The sequence below is a fragment of the Mirounga leonina genome, unplaced genomic scaffold (assembly GCF_011800145.1).
Source record: "Mirounga leonina isolate KUSES-001 unplaced genomic scaffold, KU_Mleo_1.0 Mir_125, whole genome shotgun sequence".
Taxonomy (NCBI): Eukaryota; Metazoa; Chordata; class Mammalia; order Carnivora; family Phocidae; genus Mirounga; species Mirounga leonina.
In genome coordinates, this window is record NW_023270305.1 from 72452298 (window position 1) to 72471908 (window position 19611).

The 19611-nt window shown below is 47.2% G+C and overlaps 1 protein-coding gene across 1 annotated transcript in view; it reads right to left on the reverse strand.

Annotated features, from left to right (window-relative positions):
* CREG2 (cellular repressor of E1A stimulated genes 2) overlaps window positions 1–16805 on the reverse strand; it is a 29766-nt gene extending 12961 nt beyond the window's left edge. The window contains exons 1-2 of the mRNA XM_035001814.1: window positions 16389–16805; window positions 13960–14129 (exon numbers count right to left, since the gene is read on the reverse strand). Of these exons, the coding sequence (XP_034857705.1) occupies window positions 13960–14129; window positions 16389–16805 (587 nt within the window). The remainder of the gene's footprint in view (window positions 1–13959; window positions 14130–16388) is intronic.
* Between the last annotated feature and the right edge of the window lie 2806 nt (window positions 16806–19611).

The following is a 19611-nucleotide window of genomic DNA, read 5'->3' on the forward strand; positions in this document are numbered from 1 at the left end:
CTCATTCTTGATTGATAGTTTGGCTGGGTAGTAAATGCTATGTTTGCAATAATTTCCGCCAAATAATGTTGAATGCATTGCTCCATTCCAGTGTGGCTATTAAACAGCCCAATGTGATCCCCTTTCTTGCTCTTTTGTATGTGATCTTCCCCTCGCTCTTTTGAAAGCTTTCATAAACTAACCTTGACCTATGAGTTCCTGAAATATCATGATGATGTACCTCAATACAGACTTTAAAAATAAAATCCACTCTTCTGGGTACTTGGTGGATAGTTTTAAATCTGGAGATGTAGGTCCTTTGGTTCTGTGGAATTTTTCTCCAATTATATCTGACAACTTTTTTCTTTTATTTTCTCAATTTACCTTTTCTGGAATTCTTTTATTTTGACTGTTGGACCTTTTGGATTAGTTCTTTAATTTTCTTATTGTTCAGCTCATATGTTTCATCTATTTCTTTTTATTCTACATTTTGGGAGATCACCTCAAATCTACCTTCTAATGCTTCAGTTGAGTTTTTTATTTCTGCTATCATAGTTCATCTTTAAGAACTCTTCTTTTTGTCCTCACTGAGCGTTTTTATTTTAAAGCCCATTCTTCTGCAATATATTGTCTTCTTTCCTGAAAAATTGCTTCCTTCTCTTTGTATTAATTTTCCCTAGTTCTTTTTATCTGTTCATTTCACATGGTAGAGATTTTCCTCAAATACTTTCCTTGGCTGTTTATTCATATTTAAAATGTGGTATCCCAGAGCCACTTAGAAATTCTGACTGCATAGGTATGGCTTTCTGACTAGTGGACTTTAAGGTGATCAGCTTTGATGGTTTTGTTGAGGGACCCTTAACTATTCAGTATCTGTGTTTTGTTTTCTCTTGGACTGTTCAGTATCCCTGGGGAAATCCTGAAAGGATTGATTCTTAGACAAAGCCTTGTTAAAGATGAGCTCAGTCCATAATTCACAGGAAGAAGCAAGAGCCAGTAGAAACAGAAATATTAGAAATAGATACCCAAGATACACTTCAATGATTATAAGATAAGGATATCTAAAATGAATAAGATCTCCCAATCTTTAAGTGAAAGATTAAAATGTAGCTCTTTGGAGGTCTGATTTTATATAGGGACTTTATTTCTAACTCTTCATCTGACCTAGCCCAAGCTATTGTTTCTTCTTTCTAGTTGTATTAAAACCTAAGCCTCTGGGCGCCTGGGTGGTTCAGTCCGTTAAGTGTCCGCCTTTGGCTCAGGTCCTGCTCCCAGGGTCCTAGGATCGAGTCCCACATCGGGCTTCCTCTCAGTGGGGAGTCTGCTTCTCCCTCTCTCAAATAAAATTAAAAAAAAATCTTTTTAAAAACCCAAAAAACCTAAGCCTCTATTTTTCTCAGACTGGTAAACCCCACTAGAGAAGTTCTGGTTTTTTGTTTCATCTTAATTTTTGACCCCTGGGGATGTCTTTTTGTTTCTTATGAGTGTGCATTTAAAAAAAGGTTTTTCTTCCTACTATTTTTTTAGATTGATGAAGTCTGTAGTTGTATTTCTTTTTTTAAGATAAAAACACTATCAGTTTCCATATAGAAGATTTGGAAACTATAAAAATATGTTAGAAAATAAAAATAAGTGTGTTTTAAAATAAGCTTGGGATTATATCATACTTAGAGCTTTTATCTTATTTTTTCCACCTAAAAATTAAATTGTGAACATTTTATTTGGAGAAGTACATGCTGTGAGGTCTATCTACTCACAGAATTCTCAAACATTTTTCTACCATTTCTGTCCACTGAGCATAGAGAAGGGGCTGGAAAACTGCAGCTCTGATGTTGAGTGATGTCACGCTGTATTGTGGGGCTGTGCGGAGCAGCTGAATCACAGGAAGTGCACGGTGTCCGCTCTCAATGCCGCCACTGACCTTGTGAGCTGCAGCCCCATGGACAGAGCCTCAGCTTCCTCTTCTGTAAAGTGAGGACATTAATTTCTTGCCCGCCTTCTTCACAGAGTTCAAAGGTGTGTAAAAGCACGAGGAGCATCATAAGGAAGTAATGAATGGTGTTCTCATATAAACGTTAATGTGGGCATGTTAAAGATAGAGCTCTTCGAGGCAGACTGAATCATTTCCCTTCCCCATCAGTCTATAGCCTTGAAAGATTTTCTGGCACCATATTTCATTATCGAAGGCTAAATGAGAAAATGGACTGTTCTCCACCACATCAAAGGAGAGAAGGAAGCGGGAGACAGCTTGCATTTCCCTTTTGCTTAAGGCCAGGTACAGTCAGAAAAAAGAGAGATAAAGTACTCTTTCCTTGTCTGTCTTGTACAGTCTGTAGGGCTGAGCATTCTGATATATGGTAAATACAGGAGGACGTGAAAAGCATATAGTGAGGTGGTTAAGAGCATGGGATCCTGGGGCACCTGGCTAGCTCAGTTGGTGGAGCGTGTGACTCTTGATCTCAGGGTTGTGGGTCGAGCCCCACGTGGGGGACAGAGATTACTGTAAGTAAGATCTTTAAAAAACAAAAAAGCGTGGGCTCCTAATCAGCCTCCTAAACTTGAATCCTGTCTGTGACTCAACCTCTTTATGCCTCAGTTTCCTCACATGTAAGAAACAGACATGAAGAGTCCCTGCCTCATAGTGGTGTTGTGAGGTGTCGGTGTGGGGAGATAGGGAGACTTGTTGGTCCTGTGATGAGGGGGGTTCCCCAGGATAACACTCTTGACTCTCTCCACTACTCAGACTTCAATTAATTGGCGAATCTGAAAGAAGATACTGGACATCTCCCTACAGGAAGTAACCATTCTATTCTACTTATCTCTGCCGTAAACTGGAAAGACCAGCCACAGCTCAGGGAGGTCTAAGGTGAAGCGTGGCAGACTTTGTAAATCTGTCAATTCGGGAGTTTCTTTGCCCACATTCTCCACATTGGCTTGATCAGTGTTAAAGGTGAGACTTTGCTTTACTCTTTTATTTCTCAATTGGTTTAGACCAGGCAAATGATTGTCTGTCACCTATTTCTGTTTGGTGTGACAGAGAAGAATGGATTTTACATTGTTAGAGGATTGAGAAAAATCAAAAGAGTACTATTTTAGGACACGTGAAATCTATATGAAATTTGGATTTCAGTCTACTTGAAAAAAGTTGTTTTGGAGGACAGTCACATTCATTTGCCCGTGGCTGTTTTCACACCCCAATGGCAGAGTTCAGGAGTCATGACAGGAACTGTACGGCCTACCACACCTACAAAATTTGCCATCCTCCCCCTACAGAAAACATTTTCCGACCCCTGGTTTAGATTGTGAGACTGTTCATCGGGTCCCCTGGAACCCCTCCATGAGGATTAAATGCACGAATTCACATAACGTAATGAGAACAGTGCCTGGCGTGTAGCAAGCCCTCAGAGAGTGTTGCTGTTGCTTCTCATCTGTCTTGGGGGCTGAAGGGATGGAGTGGCTGGAAAGTTCTGGAATTGTACAGCCTCGATTGGTAGTGGTATTGATCATGAAATATCAAGAAGATTGCTATGGACTGAACGGTGTGCCCTTCAAATTCCAATGGTGAAGCACAAACTCCCAGTGGGACTGTCTTTGAAAACAGGGTCTTAAGAGACGTAATTAAGGTTCATTAATTACTTAAGGCTAATGAGGTCATACGGGTGGTGTCCTCATCCGATGGGACTGCTGATCTTATAAGAAGAGAGCAGGGAGGGGCACACAGAGGGAAGCCCACGTGAGGACCAAGCAAGAAGGACGCCATCTTCAAACGCAGGAGAGAGGCCTCAAGGGAAACCAACCCTGCTGACACCTTAGTCTTGGACTTCCAGCCTCCCGACCTGAAAAAATGAATTTCTGTTGTTTCGGCCTCCCAGTCTGCCAGTTTGTGACGGCAGCCTGGGCTAATACAAAGATGGTAGGGACTGAACGGTGACTCTGAAATGGTGAGCACCAAAAACCTCCTCCTCTGCCTCTCGGGCCACATTTGTTGCAGAGGGAGGATATTATGGGCTGGAAGGGATTAAATTAGGACTGTAGTAAATAATATATAATGTAGATGGGAGTTAACTTATAAAATCTTAGAAGTATTTTCTTTTTTAAGCTTAAAATGGAGACCAATTATGTGTGTGGCAGATCCTCTCCCTCCATTGGGAGCCTCAGTGTCTAAGGAGCCCAGGGAGATGTGGGAAAGACACACTCTAGCTGGCTCCTAGAAGTGTATTTTTTTTTAAGATTTTATTTATTTCAGAGGGGGGGAGAGAGAGAGAGAGAGAGAGCAAGCATGAGTGGGGGCAGAGGGAGAAGCAGGCTCCCCACTGAACAGGGAGCCCGATGTGGGGCTTGATCCCTAACGCTGTGATCATGACCTGAGCTGAAGGCAGATGCTTAGCTGACTGAGCCACCCAGGCACCCCTGTTTGTGTATTTTTACCATCCTAATACTATGATATCCCCCGGCATCATGGTAAAAGCTGTCCCCACTAGAAGAACCTCGACAGTTTCTAGCCGGGCTGTGCATTTCATTTCAAATCTATCCACCTAGTTACCAATCCATTTGTTTTGTTTTATAATTGATTACTGCTTGAGAAAATGCTATCATTTCTATTTTCCTCTTTGAAATCAGGTATCATTATTTGACATTTACGTAACTTCGTTACATAACATGACCTATCTTTTAAGGCATCTGACTTGCTTAATCCTCACGATATCCATGTGATGTAGGTCCCCTTTCATGATGGCCTGGTACGTGCTAAAGAGCTAACTCAGCGGGTCGCAGCTGCCCAAACCCTGCGCATTCCACAGAGAGGCCTGCTTCAGGAGGACTGGCCCTCGACTGGCTCCTGGAAGATCACTTCTGAGCCCCTGACACATCCTCCTCCATGAGAGTGTTTTTGTATGTCCGAGGCCCTGGGCCACACAGGGTCAATTTAACCTCATGGGGCCCAGAGACTGAGTAGCTAAAATCAGTCCTGCGGACACTGTAGCACCCACGTGACTGAATTACAGGAAAAACCCTGGGTCTCAAGGCTCAGGTGAGCTTCTCTGGTGTGTTGTCATGCCCCGTTGCTGGGAGAATTAAGTGCATCTCCATGTAATTCCACGGGGAGGGACTCCTGGAAGCCTGGGCCTGCTTTCTCTTGGACTTTGCCTTTGATGACCTTGATCTGTATCCTTTCACAGTCGTCCTGTGAGTCGTCTTAGCGAATCCTCGCGCCCCGGGGAGGTTTGAGGGCTCCTGACACAGCTGGCCAAGCAGACTCTCCTAGATCCTCTTCTCCCAGATGGCTTGTATCATAAAATGGAAGCTTCGAGGCACAATTCATTAAAACTCATTCTCACCCATTAAATTGCATTAAAATCTCGAGAAAGGTACATTTGTTGAGCAAAGCATATGTTTTGCTTATATTTAAGGAACTTGTTTTCACCTGTCTGAAAGCTTTTCTCTATTACACAGCCTATTGAGTTTTAACAAGAGGAAGAGTGGGCATGCCCACATTTTCATGTCAGTTGCTTCATGTGAGAACACTGTACCATTTGAAAGTGTTATAGTCTGCTGTGTTTAGGACACTGCAAAAATGTAGCTGCTGAATTGTGAATTTCTCTTGTGGGTTAAGATGAAAGAATTTTGGGAAGCAATCCACATAATAACTACAAAAACCGAATCTATATTGAACTTTGTAAAAATACCTGCGACAGGAGAAAATAAGCAAGAACGGTAAACAGGAACTAAATCTGCATCTACTGGACAAGACTGTCATCAGTTGTACCTAATGCTTTGTTCAGTAGTAAAGCTAATTTCTTCACAGAATTGCTCTTTGATGAAAGCAACGAATTAGTATTCATAAGTAAGTCATTACCGAATTTAAATAGGGGCCATCATATTTAAATAGGGAGCGTTTTAGTTCTCCACTGGTGGTGATTACACAGAATAGAAAGGAGATTATGTAATGATGTACTCTATGTTCGCTAACTGAATATAATAAAAAAAAAGGAGATTATGTATTTAAATCAGTAAACAGAAAACTTTCCCTTTCCACAGTGGGCAACCCAGGCTAGACTCAGTATAAGTTCCTTTCCACCTGTGGTAGGGAGGATAATGCCATCCCCACCAAGATGTTTGCATCCTAACATGTGACTGTGTCACCTTACATGGCAAAGGGAAATTAAGGCGGCTAATCAGCTGGTGTTGGATAGAGAGATTATCCTGGATTATCCGGCTGGGCCCAATGCAGCACAGGGGTCCTTAAAGGTCTTGGGGAGAGACAAAACAGAGTGTCAGAGAGAAAGACAACCAGCCATTGCTGGCTTTGAAGGTAGAAGGGGCCACAAGCCAAGGAATGCAGGCAGTTTCCAGAAGCTCGAAAAGGCAAGAAAATGGGTTATAGAGTGAAATAGTGAAAAAGACCTTGCTGGTGTGAAATCTGGAATCCAGAATCTGGCCCTTGTTCTTTCTGGATTAGTCAGGGCCCTGCTGGTCCATCCCCAGACTGGGGATGTGTGGAGCACTGGCAGGAAAGGAACTGCCTCTCCTACTGGACTCCCCCACCCACGTCTGTCCGTTTACTTCTTGCTCCTGGTTATCATTTTGCACAGGGCCCCCTTCTGATACCCCATCTGCTATTTCCTGACCTCTGACTCCAGCTTCACGGCATTCCTTGGCTCCTGATGGAGCAAGACAATAAAATCACTCCTAAAGAAACAATAGCTGACTGCAGCTAGCCAGGAATTGCTGCGTCTCTGTGTGACTGGGGGAGAGGACCCGGTTGGGTGGGGAGGTGGAGGGTAGCCAGCACAGCTCAGGAAGGGCTGTTCTTCTGTTTAGGAAAGCACATGAATGAGTCTTGATGATCAGGACAAGGCAAGGCCCCCTCCCTGGTGCACCCAGGCTGGCGTGCGGGAGGGAAGAGAAGTAAATGTGTACAATCCTGTAAATGGCAGCCTCCTTGATGTTGCATTTTGGATCCTGGTACCAGCAGGAGACAGAAGAGTTTGGTTTTGTTTGCAGAGGTTGCTGAGACTCAGGGAAGAAAAGAAAAGCACAAGCAGGAGACATGGAGCTTGGAAGGGATGCCCAGCAGTGCGGTGGGAGGCTGGAGGTAAGGAGCAGAGGTGTTCTCCATGCCTGCAATGAGGGGCGGCCAGTGACTGGAGCAGGGACACCATGTGATCTTCTGAGATGGGGGCTGGGGGACCCTGGCAGCTCCTCAGCTGCAGGGCTGGCCTCTGATTGGATGCTGCCCTGAAACCACTTCCAAGATTCCACCCAAGCCCCCTCTGCCATTCTGCCCGCACCGCCGGAAGCCCGTCCTGGGCTCGCAGGGCTCGTTGCTCAGCTCGGGCGACCTGTGCTTCTTAGATCCACCACAGCTCCTGCCTCAGAAAGAGCACGGCATCTCCCTGCAGAGGCTCCACAGACCACAGGAGCCCTCAGAGTGTGCTTTGCTTTGGCCCTTATCCTGGTGTTACAATGACCTAGTCGTTGGGGCTCTAGCCTCAGAGGTCACATCCACGCTCTCTGATGACGCTGTCTGGCACTGCACGTTCAGTTGTCCTTCCCCAAGTCCTACTGTCCATCTTGCCCAGAGATGTGCAGCGAACGGTGAGTTAAGCAAGAGAAGCTGCCCGGCACTCCGACACTTCACTCACTTGAACGGGGAGAAGCGAAGAAGGCAGCTCCCGAGGAGCCGGAACCGGAGGTTGTGTGCGCTCAGTGAGGAGCAGGGCTGTCTGTCTGCACAGACCATGCATGGTGGTGGCGGTGGGGGGATGACCAAACCCTGCACCCTCCACGGCTGCCCTCCAGCTCTCAGCCCTCAGCTCCTAACCTGTAGGATGGAAGGCGGCAGCCTTGTCGCAGGCCCTCACAGGCTGTAAGTACCGCTAAGCACGCCGGAGCCCCGGCCCCTCTTACAGGGAAAGCTTTGCCGCTTCGAGAATCCCAAGTGCCCGCAGCCCGGTCAACCTCAGCGCTGCCTGCTCTGCAGACACCTCAAGGGGAACGGGGCAGGACGGCAGTGGAGAGCGAACTAGGGTCAGCAAGTGGGGAGCGGGCAAACACCCTGCTGTCCTGGCAGACCTGGGCGCAGGGGCGTGGGCCTCTCCGAGCAGGGGGTCCTGGGCCTGGGCAGTCCGCGGGGGCTGAGACCTGGGCTCCTCTCGAGGCAGAAATGAAGTGCACCCTGGGGAATGAACTAACTGGTAATTACTGGGACTAGAAAATGTGAACACAGCTTTAACATGGGAAGGAAGAGGCAAAGAAAGGAAGCGACTTTCAAGAGGTTCGTGTCTTCATTGTTTTTGTTTCTTAGGTTTATTTATTTACTTTAGAGAAAGAGAGGGAGAGACAGCGTGCGAGCGGGGGAGGGGCAGAGGGAGAGGGAGAATCTCAGGCAGACTCCGCCCCGAGCGCAGAGCCCAACCTGGGGCTCCATCTCAGGACCCTGAGACCATGACTTGAGCAGAAATCAAGAGTCCGATGCTTAATGGACTGAGCCACCCAGGCTCCTCAGTCTCTTAATTTTGAAGGACAGGTCAGGTTGGCTTGGATGAGATGAAAATGGTGGACAGATGCAAAGTGGAGATGCTAAGCTGGTGGAAACCACAGCTACCGTGTGGATTTCTATTCATCTCCCCTACTGTGGAGAGGGTGGCTTTAACAGTTAGGGGCCCTTTACGCACATGGCCATTGCCTGGCACACAGGCAGTGCTCGGTAAATGTCGTTTGAAAGAAAAACTTCCTAGTCTCATCACAATATTTAGGATGTTCCTTTGTACACAGTATGCCTAATTCAATTCATGTTTAGTTGAACTTACTGTTATCTCCCCACCGCATCCCTACATTATTAGAATAACAGCTTTCCCTCACAAATTCCTTTGTAATCCAATTAATTAAAATCTTTTTTCTTAGACATTCCTTAACATTCTACATTAGATAATTTAGGTACACTTCTGTATTATCTCAGGAAAGTTATCTCAATTATGTCCTTTTCTGATGGGGGAGACCCAGCTTATAGAAGCAAAAGGACACTACCAAGACTATATAGAATATATTTATTTAAGATCTTATTTATTTTTAAAAAGATTTTATTTATTTATTTGACAGAGAGAGAGATAGTGAGAGAGAGCACAAGCAGGGGGAGAGGGAGAAGCAGGCCCCCTGCTGAGCAGGGAACCCGATGTGGGGCTCAATCCTAGAACCCTGAGATCATGACCTGAGCCAAAGGCAGAAAGCCACCCAGGTGCCCTAGAATTTAAATGTCAATATTGAATCCTGAGTTTTTCTATTTCTTCCAATGACAAAAAGAAGAGAAAATTAGATAAAAATTATTTAGGAAAATATCTGCAAATTATACATCTGATGAGGATCATATCCAGAATACAGAAAGAACTCTGGCAACTGAATAATAAAAAGAGAAATGGCCCAATAAAAAGTGGGCAAAGGCATAAAATAGTTCTCCAAAGAAGATATACAGATAGCTAATAAGAACATGAGAAGACACTTAACATTAGTAGTCATTAGGGAAATGCATATCAAAACCACAGTGAGATACCACTCATAGCCACTAGGATGGACATCATAAACAAGTCAGACAATAACAAGTGTTGGTGAGGATGTGGAGAAACTGGACACCTCATACATTGCTGATGGGAAGATACAATGGCACAGCCGGTGAAAAAAACATTCAGTCCCTCAAAAAGTTAAACATACAGTTACCATATGACACAGCAGTTCAGTTCCACTCTTAGGTGGGTACCAAAGAGAATTGAAAAAAAAAAAAAAAGTCCATACAAAAATTTTCAAATATTCATAGTAGCATAATTCATAATAGCCAAAACATGGAAGCAAATGTCCACCAACTGATGAATAGATCAGTAAAAATAGATAAACAGAATGTGGTATATTCATACAATAAAATGGGATTTGGCCATAAAAAGGAATGAAGTATTGATACATGCTAAAACATAATGAACCCTGAAAGCTGATGAGAGAAAAACTCTCTAAAGACCCACCAGGGAAACCATTCTAGATTTCTTTCTATGTCAGCATGACTGTACATAAACTTTGTTCAACCTAAAAGCCTGATTTATGGCCCACCAGGCATGCACTGTGCATCTGCTTTGTGAAGGAGTAGTCTAAAGGAAAACCTTCTTGTCCTTGAGATATTGATCAATGTTCCTGTTCCCTGAATTCCTTGATGACAAAACTCTTGATTCCTGCCTTTATGCTAATCCATAATCTTTTGAGCTTCTACAGAATGTAAAAAGTATATAACCTTGTAAAAAGGATTCATTCTCCAGAGTACTTTCTTCCTTATGAAGAGCATATTTCCCAGCAGCTATCCTAACTTGGGCTCAGATAAAATGCTCTTTCTTCCTGTTGGAGATTCTAAAAGATTTGCTCATTTTGCATTGACAAAGCATCATGCTAAGTGAAAGAAATCAGTCATAAAAAGCATATATTATATAATTCCACTTATAGGAAATGTCCAGAATAGACACATTGAATAGATACACAAAATGGATTAGCAATTTCTTAGCTGCATGCCAAACACCTACATCAGCTTTGATGACAACAAGCTTTTAGGTTAAACCTCTCAAATTAATAAAACTGTGATATCAGTCCACTATTAAGTCAATTAGCAAAGACTCAGGCTCTCTTATCTATTTTGAGAGGGAGGCAGGCTCCCAGCTGTGCAAGGCCTCTTAGGCCATTACTGAGGATTTTGATATTTTTTCCCAGTGAAAGTATTTCAGCAGGGGAGATCCAGGATCTGATGTGGGTTCTGAAAGATCACTTTAGCTGCTGGATTGAGGATGCATTCAAGGTGACAGAGTGGACTGGGAGGGAACCAGTGGGGGTGACTGACGTATATGCCCTCAGAACAGGTAACAGTCGGATATGCGCGTCATAGCACACACACGTGCGTGCACGCAAGCACACGCACACGCACACACACCCAGCTAGCTGTCTGTGTGTGGAGCTCTACAAGCAGAGGGTCGATCAGCCTGCCTTCGCAGTAGAAACAGATGCACTGGGCTCACCCTCGGAAGGGAACCGTGTTCAGCCCTCATTCTGCGGCTGTGCCCTGTCCGTAAAAGTGGGCTCACCAGCCTGTCCCGGTGCAGACTCTGCGGGCACCAGGGCCAACCGTGATGCACGGAGAGGCAGGCTGTAGCCGAAATGCCCCATGGGCCATTCAGGAGAGGGCTGGGAAGGCACTTCTTTCCTTCAGCAGCCACGTTGCTTCCTTCCTGACTGGCCTTGATTTGTGGTTCAGTTGCTGCGGGCTCTTCACCCTTGCATGACCCTCGGGGCCTGCAGAGCCCTGGGATGCATCACACGGAAAGAACAGGTTCTGGATATGTCTGCCCACTTGGGAGGAAATGGGGTAGCCCCGGCCCCTCCCCAGGGACAGAGAGCGGCAGAAGACCACGAGCACACAGCATGCACCAAATGTGATGGTAAAAATGCTGTTGCATGTTTTCAATTCCCAAGGACACCAGCTTTAAAGAATGAAGGCAATGCTCGTTTTTGAGGATGAGCGGCCTTCTGAACGTGAAAGGATCAGGTGGCTTTGATTTATCATCATCATGAGAAATAGGAGTTGTTTTTTTGTTTGTTTGTTTTTGTTTTTGTTTTTTTAATCCCACTGCTCTGCGGGAAATGCTTTGAAGTGCTTGACAAAGAGCCCTGGTCTCACTGGCCATCCCTCTAGGCCCTGGGATCAGATAGGAGGGCCAGGCCGTTATTGTCTTGCCAGCCCGAAACCTTGAACTTCTTGCGTGTAGGAGTAGTTCTTAGCTACGGACATTTCCACCTGATGCCTTGCTATGCTCCTGTGGCCCGACGAGTTCCCGCTTGGCTTGATTATTCAGGGCTCCAGTGTTGGCCTGTCTCTCTTGTGAAGTCTCTGTGCTCGACATCCCCAAGATTCTGGAGGCAAAACCCGAAATGTAATGCTGAACTTGGACAATGAAGCTCACCCAGAGGAAACACACCTGGACGCAGGCAGTTCATATTGGGAGTAGGCGCCCTCGGGGTGACAACGAGCCCCACTGCCAGTCACCTGAGCTTCGGTGCTTCCTGTGCCTAAACTTGATTTTTGTGTGTAGTTCTTTAAGCTCTATTTTAATGCTTCAGAAGCTTAAGCAGGACGGGGGGCGGGGGGAGCAGTTCTGAGAAGTGGTTTCGCATGAGGATCTAGACACAGGGGTACCAAGGTGGCAGCTCATCCCTCCTCTTCCAGGCCAGACGTACAAGCGTGCTGAGACACCGTGGCCCTGGGGCCTGGGGGGGGGGGGGCCGCCTCGGGTCCCAAGCTGCCTCGGCCAGCTACCCTTGTGGTGCCCTGAGGTTTGCGCTTCCTGTAGGGGGTCTGCACACCTGAAGATGGTCAGCACACACGGTTCCAGGCCGCGCACACGGGCTCGCCCAGTTCTTACGGACCTGGATGCCCCGCAGCGAGGACCTCTCGAAGCCGGATTTCTCATGGGTGCCAGCTTTCAGCTCCGGCTGGCCTCCGCCGGGGACCGTCCAGTCGACAATTCCTCCCACACCCTGAGCACTGCCGCGGCTGCGCACTCTGCTCCGTGTCTCCCAGAGCAGGTGTGGCGTCAACATGCCCCAGCCTGGTGACGACTTTTAGGATGCCTGACTTAGGAACTCCCCCGATGTTTAGAAAGGTACCCTGGGAATAGACTTCTGGTGCCAGCAAGCTTGGCTGGCCAAGAACAGAGAGAATATTCCATGAAAGAGGAAACACCCCTGTTCCTGGCTTTTTGCCAGACGGTATAGGGAAGTGGGTCAGCTGAACTGTCTCCAGCCGGATGCAGTCCCTCCTTGTCAGTGTCCCAAGGGTAAGCGACGGGTCTTTTATCTGGGTGGCATTTTACAGCATGTTGTTGCTTTGATTATTAACACCCCCCAAACCCTCAAGGAACTAATCAGTTTGTTTGTTTAATATGTTTTTTATGCTTTGCATAAAGAATAATAGAATTTTGGGGCGCCTGGGTAGCTCAGTAGTTAAGCGTCTGCCTTCGGCTCGGATCCCAGCGTCCTGGGATCGAGCCCCACATCAGGCTCCCTGCTCCGCGGGAAGCCTGCTTCTCCCTCTCCCACTCCCCCTGCTTGTGTTCCCTCTCTTGCTGTGTCTCTCTCTGTCAAATAAATAAAATCTTTAAAAAAAAATGATAATAGAATTTTGGAATTGGGATGAATCCCATCCTAGTTCCTAAAGCGACGGAGTCCTGGGGGTTAAGGGACTGCTGAGGCCCCCTGCTGCATTTGCTGCTCCCCAGGGGGCTCCTGCCATGCGGCCCCCACACAAGCTTGGTGCAGACATCTCCCTGGCAGGATGCGATTTCAAGCTCTACACAATGGTGCTGGGTTAATGTTCCATCTGCACTTAAGTGTCTTTTCTTTTAGAGTTTTTGAAAAAGTGTATTAAAGAATTCGGGGTCTTTGTGCATACACATCTTGGGTGGGGGATGGAGGGTTTGAAATTAATCTGAAAAACGATAAACAGAGAGTGAACTAGGGAGCCCGCTGGGGGGCGGTAAATGGATTCCATGCTATGTGGGCCTCACAGACCAACTACTGGATCCTTCCTTCCCCAACCTCCCCTCCCTACCCCTTTTCCATCATAACAAGAGCTGCCATTTGCCCACCGGGTATTGTACAAGACCCTCAACCCTCCCAGTCACCCTATGATGTAGGGATTATTATTCCCATTTCACAGAGGAGGACGCCGAGGCTCCCAAAGTTGAAGTCACTTGCCCCCAACCACACAGCTTGGTGAGTGGCAGAATTGTATTTATCTGATTCCAAGGAGTAGAAAGCCCCTCTTTCCACTTCAGGTTGGTGAACACATCACTTTGCATCTCAGGGCCCTGCTAAAGTCCTGCGACGCAGAGAGGTCCCACCCCATAGTCTCCCTGCTTTATGCAGAGGACCTGTGCTGGCAAGACCGACCCCTTTGTCTACCTGCAGAACTCTCCTTCCGATTCCGGCAGCAGGAGGGAGGCCATGGGGTTTTTCATCAGATCGGCCACTGCAGGGTCCCTGGGTGTCACATAGAAGAAAGGAACCCCAGTGCTGTTGTTCAAGGGGCCATCGCTGATGGGCAGGCAGTTCCCAAACGGCAGTCCTGGGATCTAACAAACAGCGAAAAAGGCTTTTTCAATGCAGGGTTTTGGATTGAGCTGAGGCAGGAGCTTCCCTTGTGTCTCTGGCCAGGAAATATAGCCACGGGGATGGCATGGCATCACCATGGTTTCGACAGGTAGTAAATGAAGGCACAGTGGTTCCCAACTGACCCAGTTCACCCAGGGATGGCTCCAGAATTTCTACAGAGGAGCTGAGCAGGGGCATTCTGTTTGGAAGAACAGCTAGGGGGTTATTCTTGAAGCTCCTGCATATACATAGAAAAATGCTCCCTTTATGAAATTTAAAGTTATTTGTGGGAGGGGCGATGAAATTTATGGAGGGGTTCTAGAACTCTTTCCACAAGCTGCCGTGGAGGCCCCACTCTCGCAAGGTTTTGAAAACTTCAGGGATAGAACTTAGGTCTTAACTTTAATATCTTCTGTGATTTTTGGACTCCGGGAACTTTCTATTACTGTTTCTTTTAGAGCCACACCATTTTCTTTTTTTTTTAATTGTAATCAATATTTCATTATATAATTCAGCAACTCACCCTGAAGTCACAGAAACATGCTACACTCATTTTTGTTCATGATCATCCTGTGGAGGAGGTGAAGTTCTCAGACATATGTGCAAATATTTCTTAGGTTTCCCCAAGCCCTGCTGCGTCCTGCATCCCAATCTTCATGAGCTTTATTTACCCTTTACAGAGTGCTCTTTATTGTCACTGAGCTCAGAACTCAGGGGCTGTCTTTGCATAAAGCGTTATATGGTAGCGGTGTGTGTAGACTTGGAATAAGGGATGGCTTTCATCTTTGAAGAAGACACAATGTTCAGGAGTCTGCCAAAATGGTAATATAAGTTCAATTCACAGATTCTGTTTTTCAGCTTGTCGTAACTGCCTAGAGTCATGCTTTGCACATGTGATGTGTACATGGGAAATGTTCCCTGAATGTATTGAATTTGGATTAAATGTCAATACTGGAAAGGGGAATTCCTAACAAAGCTAAGAAAAGAGATGTTGAAAGTCAAAGTATCTTCAGTACATTGGCACTAGACTTTTAATTGCTTGTAACAACCTGTGTATTTTTTTTAAACATTCACTCTATCTTTTTTTTTTTAAGTTTATTTATTTCTTTAAGTGATCTCTACATCCAACATGGGGCTCAAACTCACAACCCCCAGATCGAGAGTCGCATGCTCTTCTGACTGAGCCACCCACGCGCCCTGAAATAATTTGTGTTTTAAACCAAGATCAGCCTCATATTTAAGCTTCATATCTGTGTAAGGTGTGTCTTAGGAGCATAATACATAACTGTGAGAAACCATTTGGATGCTAGTGGTTAAGACCACTACCATCATCAGAATAAACTTACTTATTTTTTAAGAGTAAAACAAGAACTTCAAAACTACATAGTCAACCACTAAGTTTCATATAGGAGGAAAGCAAAGTGGACAACCCAGTGACTTGGCCAGTTTCCAGAAGGGTGAGACCCCCCAGCGACCTACACATTCCAAAAAAATTGGTTTTGCATAAATTCAATAGGATTTCAAACTACCTCCCTGTAATAAAACCCTTATATGGATCTGACCAGCCCTGAAAGCTTTCTGGAGGGTGTGTAATTATGGATGGCACATCCTCATATTTACCCATGTCATTTTGGCTCAAGGTGGAAACCTGGCTAACAGGTGAGTAAAACATTTGCGAACTGAATGATAAAACTGCAGCTGAAAACAGCTCATGCCAGCATGTATACACTTTGCACCCTAAGCCTCCTTTCCAGAAAAATTCTTGAGTTCCATATTTCAAAATGTCAATTTCCACCACAGACCCCGTGGTGTCTTTCTCCCAGTGCCCAGTGTCAGTAGGTGACGGCGAAGTTCGGGTCTGTTGGGAGCCGCGGGCTGGGAGGCTGCCCGCCCCAGTCTTGATGCCGAAGGCGGGTCTGGCTTCTTCCGTGCAGGTGTCGGGTCAGGCGCTGGTTATGTGTCCGCCTCTTTGACCACCTCAAGACTGCACTTCAGGGGCCATCCACCCGGCAGGATGCCTGGCTGTCAGCACCCTCCCCCCCTTTCCCGGGTTAAGCAAAGCACAGTCTGGTTCCGTTATTTATGCGCTGTCCACCGTGCAACCCAGCCCGCCGGGCACGTCTGTGAGACCCGGGGCGGAGCACGGCTGTGGGGGGGCGGGGGGCGGCCGCCAGCGTTTCCCCGTCCCCAGGCGACCGCGAGGCACGCACCTGCAGCCGGCTCCCGGCGCGGCGGCTTACCTTCTCGTGGGCGGACACGGTGGCCAGACAGCCCCAGGCGCTGGCGTGGGCCAGGAAGCGGGCGGTGCCGGGGCGCAGCCTGGGGCCGCTCTCGCGCCGGTAGGAGAACATCCCGGGCGGCGCGGGGGGCGGCCTGGCGCGGGCGGCGCCGGGCGGGGGCGGCAGGTGCGCGTCCTCCTTGTGCGCCGAGGCCGGGAAGCTGCGCTGCCAGATGCTGCCCGAGTCCTCCAGCAGCGCGGGCAGCGCCTCCTCGGTGGAGGCGCTGTCCAGCTCCTCGTCCACCTCGTTGGTGACGGCCCAGGACACCGAGCTCACGATCACGTAGCCCGCGGCCGGCGACAGCAGGGCGCTGCAGCACAGCAGCCAGGAGAGGCGGGTGGCGGGCCGCGCGGGCCGCCGGCCGCGGCGCACCGACATCTTGCAGCGGCGCGCCCTGCCGCGGGCACCGCCTGGAGCGCGCGGGCGGCCGGCGAGAGCGGCAGCGCCCCCCTGCGGCGGGCGTGCGGAACTCCGGACTCGGCTTCCGACCGCCGCAGGATTCCCGGGCGAGGTCCTCACCCCGGGAAGCCCTCGCCGCCTCACGCCCGCCGTGAGAAGTCCAGGCTCCCGGGAAAGCGGATTCCACTCGCACGCTGCACGTCCCGCAGCCGCCGCGCGCAGAGCCCTCACCGCGTGCCAGGCCCGGGGATGGGCTCGTTTCCTGTTGGATGGCACGGGTTCTGCAGCCAGACGGTGGTGGGCGTTCAAATCCCGAATCAACACACTCCCCCAGTCACCAGCTTTGTGACCCTGCCAAGTCACTTAACCTGTCTGTGCCTCAGTTTCTTTATTAGAAAAACAAGCAAACCACAGTATCTAGCTCAGAGAGGTGATGGATGGGACAATTAAATAAGTTCACCTCTGCAGAGGCTTAGAACAGTGCGTGGCATGGAGCAGGCGTTATATTTTGGTAATAGACAAAGGGAGAGATTGTTACCATTTTAGAGAGGAGTAAACAGTGAAGGTAAGATTAGCACCGAGTCAATCTGATGCCAAAGCCGATTCCCTTGCTCTGTAAGGATAATGACCGTCTTAACGCTTTGCTCGGACAGGAATGCATTGCTGCCAGTTCATCTGAAAGCAAAATCAAATGTTTACATCATCAACCAAAGTAAAAGGGCACAGACACCCGGAGACAAAGTAGCTGGGATGGACGAGGCAGAGAACTGTATGAATGTACCACAGTTAAGCATTCTCTCATTGGTGGAAATTTGGGCTGTTTCCAATAGTACAGTTTTATAGATAACAACATAATTCTATGTCATTTACACTTTTGAACCTCTGCTTATGGTATTCCCTTATCTGCCCATAAGGAGACATATTCTGCCCTAGATTTCCTATCTAAAATCTAATAGTCCTACTTTCAATTTGTTATGGATCAAAGTTACAAGAATTAGCACCAGACTTTTTGTAGACATTTTGACAAATGTTCCATTGTGCAATAACCAGAAGAGCCGTTGTCTACCCTGCCCTCCATCTACCTCCTCCTTTTTCCTTCTCTTCAAAGCCATTTTTCTTTAAAAAGTCTTAGTCTCCTCAGTGCACATCAAGCTGGCCTCCTCCCATCCCACCCCAAAACACCCTTTCCAGGATGCCCTCTTTCTCTTGATAGTCTCAAGGGGAGTTCTGGTATTCTTCTCCCCACGATCTTGTCTCCTCCCGTGGCTCTGCCGTCCCTATATACCGCTGACTTGCCATCTCTCTCCCTCGCCCCCAGAATGATGTGTGCCACAGTCTTGCAGAGGCGGTATAAGCAAGTCGTTAAAACATGAGCTGTCTCAAATGACTTCAAATGAATTCACATCCTGTTCTATCACCTACTGGCCGTGGATGCAAAATAAGGACAGTTGCATCTATCCCAGTGGCCTAGGAGAAGCACAGAGCAGACCTGCCAGAGATGCACAGCGGTTTGCTCTTCACATGCTCCGCAGGGAGCTGGGCAAGCCTGGCGGCTGACTCCGTCCACCAAGGCTCTTGCTCTTGACGGTGAGGGGTTATGTCTTCCTTTGAGGCTCTGGTGAAGGTGGACGTTTTCCTCCGCCAGCCCCAGCACACGATGTGAAGAAGAAATGCCGGATTCTTAACTGTTCATTGCCAGCAGGAAAAAGTCTAAGCTCCTTAATCCAGTGTATAGGTCCCCTGTAGCCTGGTCCCTGCCTGTGTGTTTGTCCCTGTCTGTCCCCACTGCATCTCCCTTCCAGACTCTGCTGCAGCCATGCCAGCCTCTTTGTGGTGCTATAGTCAGCGAGCACCCGCACTTGGACCAGGTAGATAATACAATTAACATTTTGATCCATTTGTATCCTCACTCTTTATCCCTCTGTTCATTCATCAAGCTACATGATAACAATTCAAAAATATTTTAAGAGATAGGACATATGCAGCAAATACATAAAATACATATGTATAATTTAAAGAACCACTAAAAAGAAAATCTGTTAAAATCACTCAGTGAGGAAATATTACCATGACCATTATCAGTTCCCCAGAAGCTCTCCATCTGCCCCTCTCCCCAAATCACAATCCCCTGCCTCCTCTCCTGGAGGTAATTACTATCTTGACATTTGTGATACACATTTCTTTGCTTCTCTTTACAGTTTGACTTCCTATGTATGCATCCCTCCATGCTATAGATTCATCTTACCTATTTTGAACTTTATATAAATGAAATCATACTTGATGTATTTTTTTGTGTCTTTGTATATTCAGTCAAAATTCTGTTTGTGGGCATCATACTTGTTTTGTTGTTTGTGGCTATATATGGCCGTGTGGTATTGCATTGTGTAGCTATATGACCATTTATTCAAGTATTCTCAGTAGATGTTTTAATAGGTTTTCTTATTCAGATAGGGTGAGGCCAGCAGATCAAGAAATGACAGCCATGGCGAAGGTCATTTATTCTACTCATAGATCCCAAGAAAAGGGATCTTTGACCAATGAGGACAGGAGCCAAAGGATAAATAGTCCCCATTTCCAGGTCACAGGTGGACAATTCACTTCACACAGCTTCTCAGAGGGTGTCCAGCAGGATTGAGCCCCAGTTGCTCGCAGTGCTAACAACTCAATGACCCCCCTTTGAATGGCTTTCCTTCCTCCCTGGTCTAATCATTCTAGTGCACCACTCCTGTTCTTTAGGACTACATCCCAAGAGAAACTACCCGAGTGCCAAGTCCTTGTCTAGACC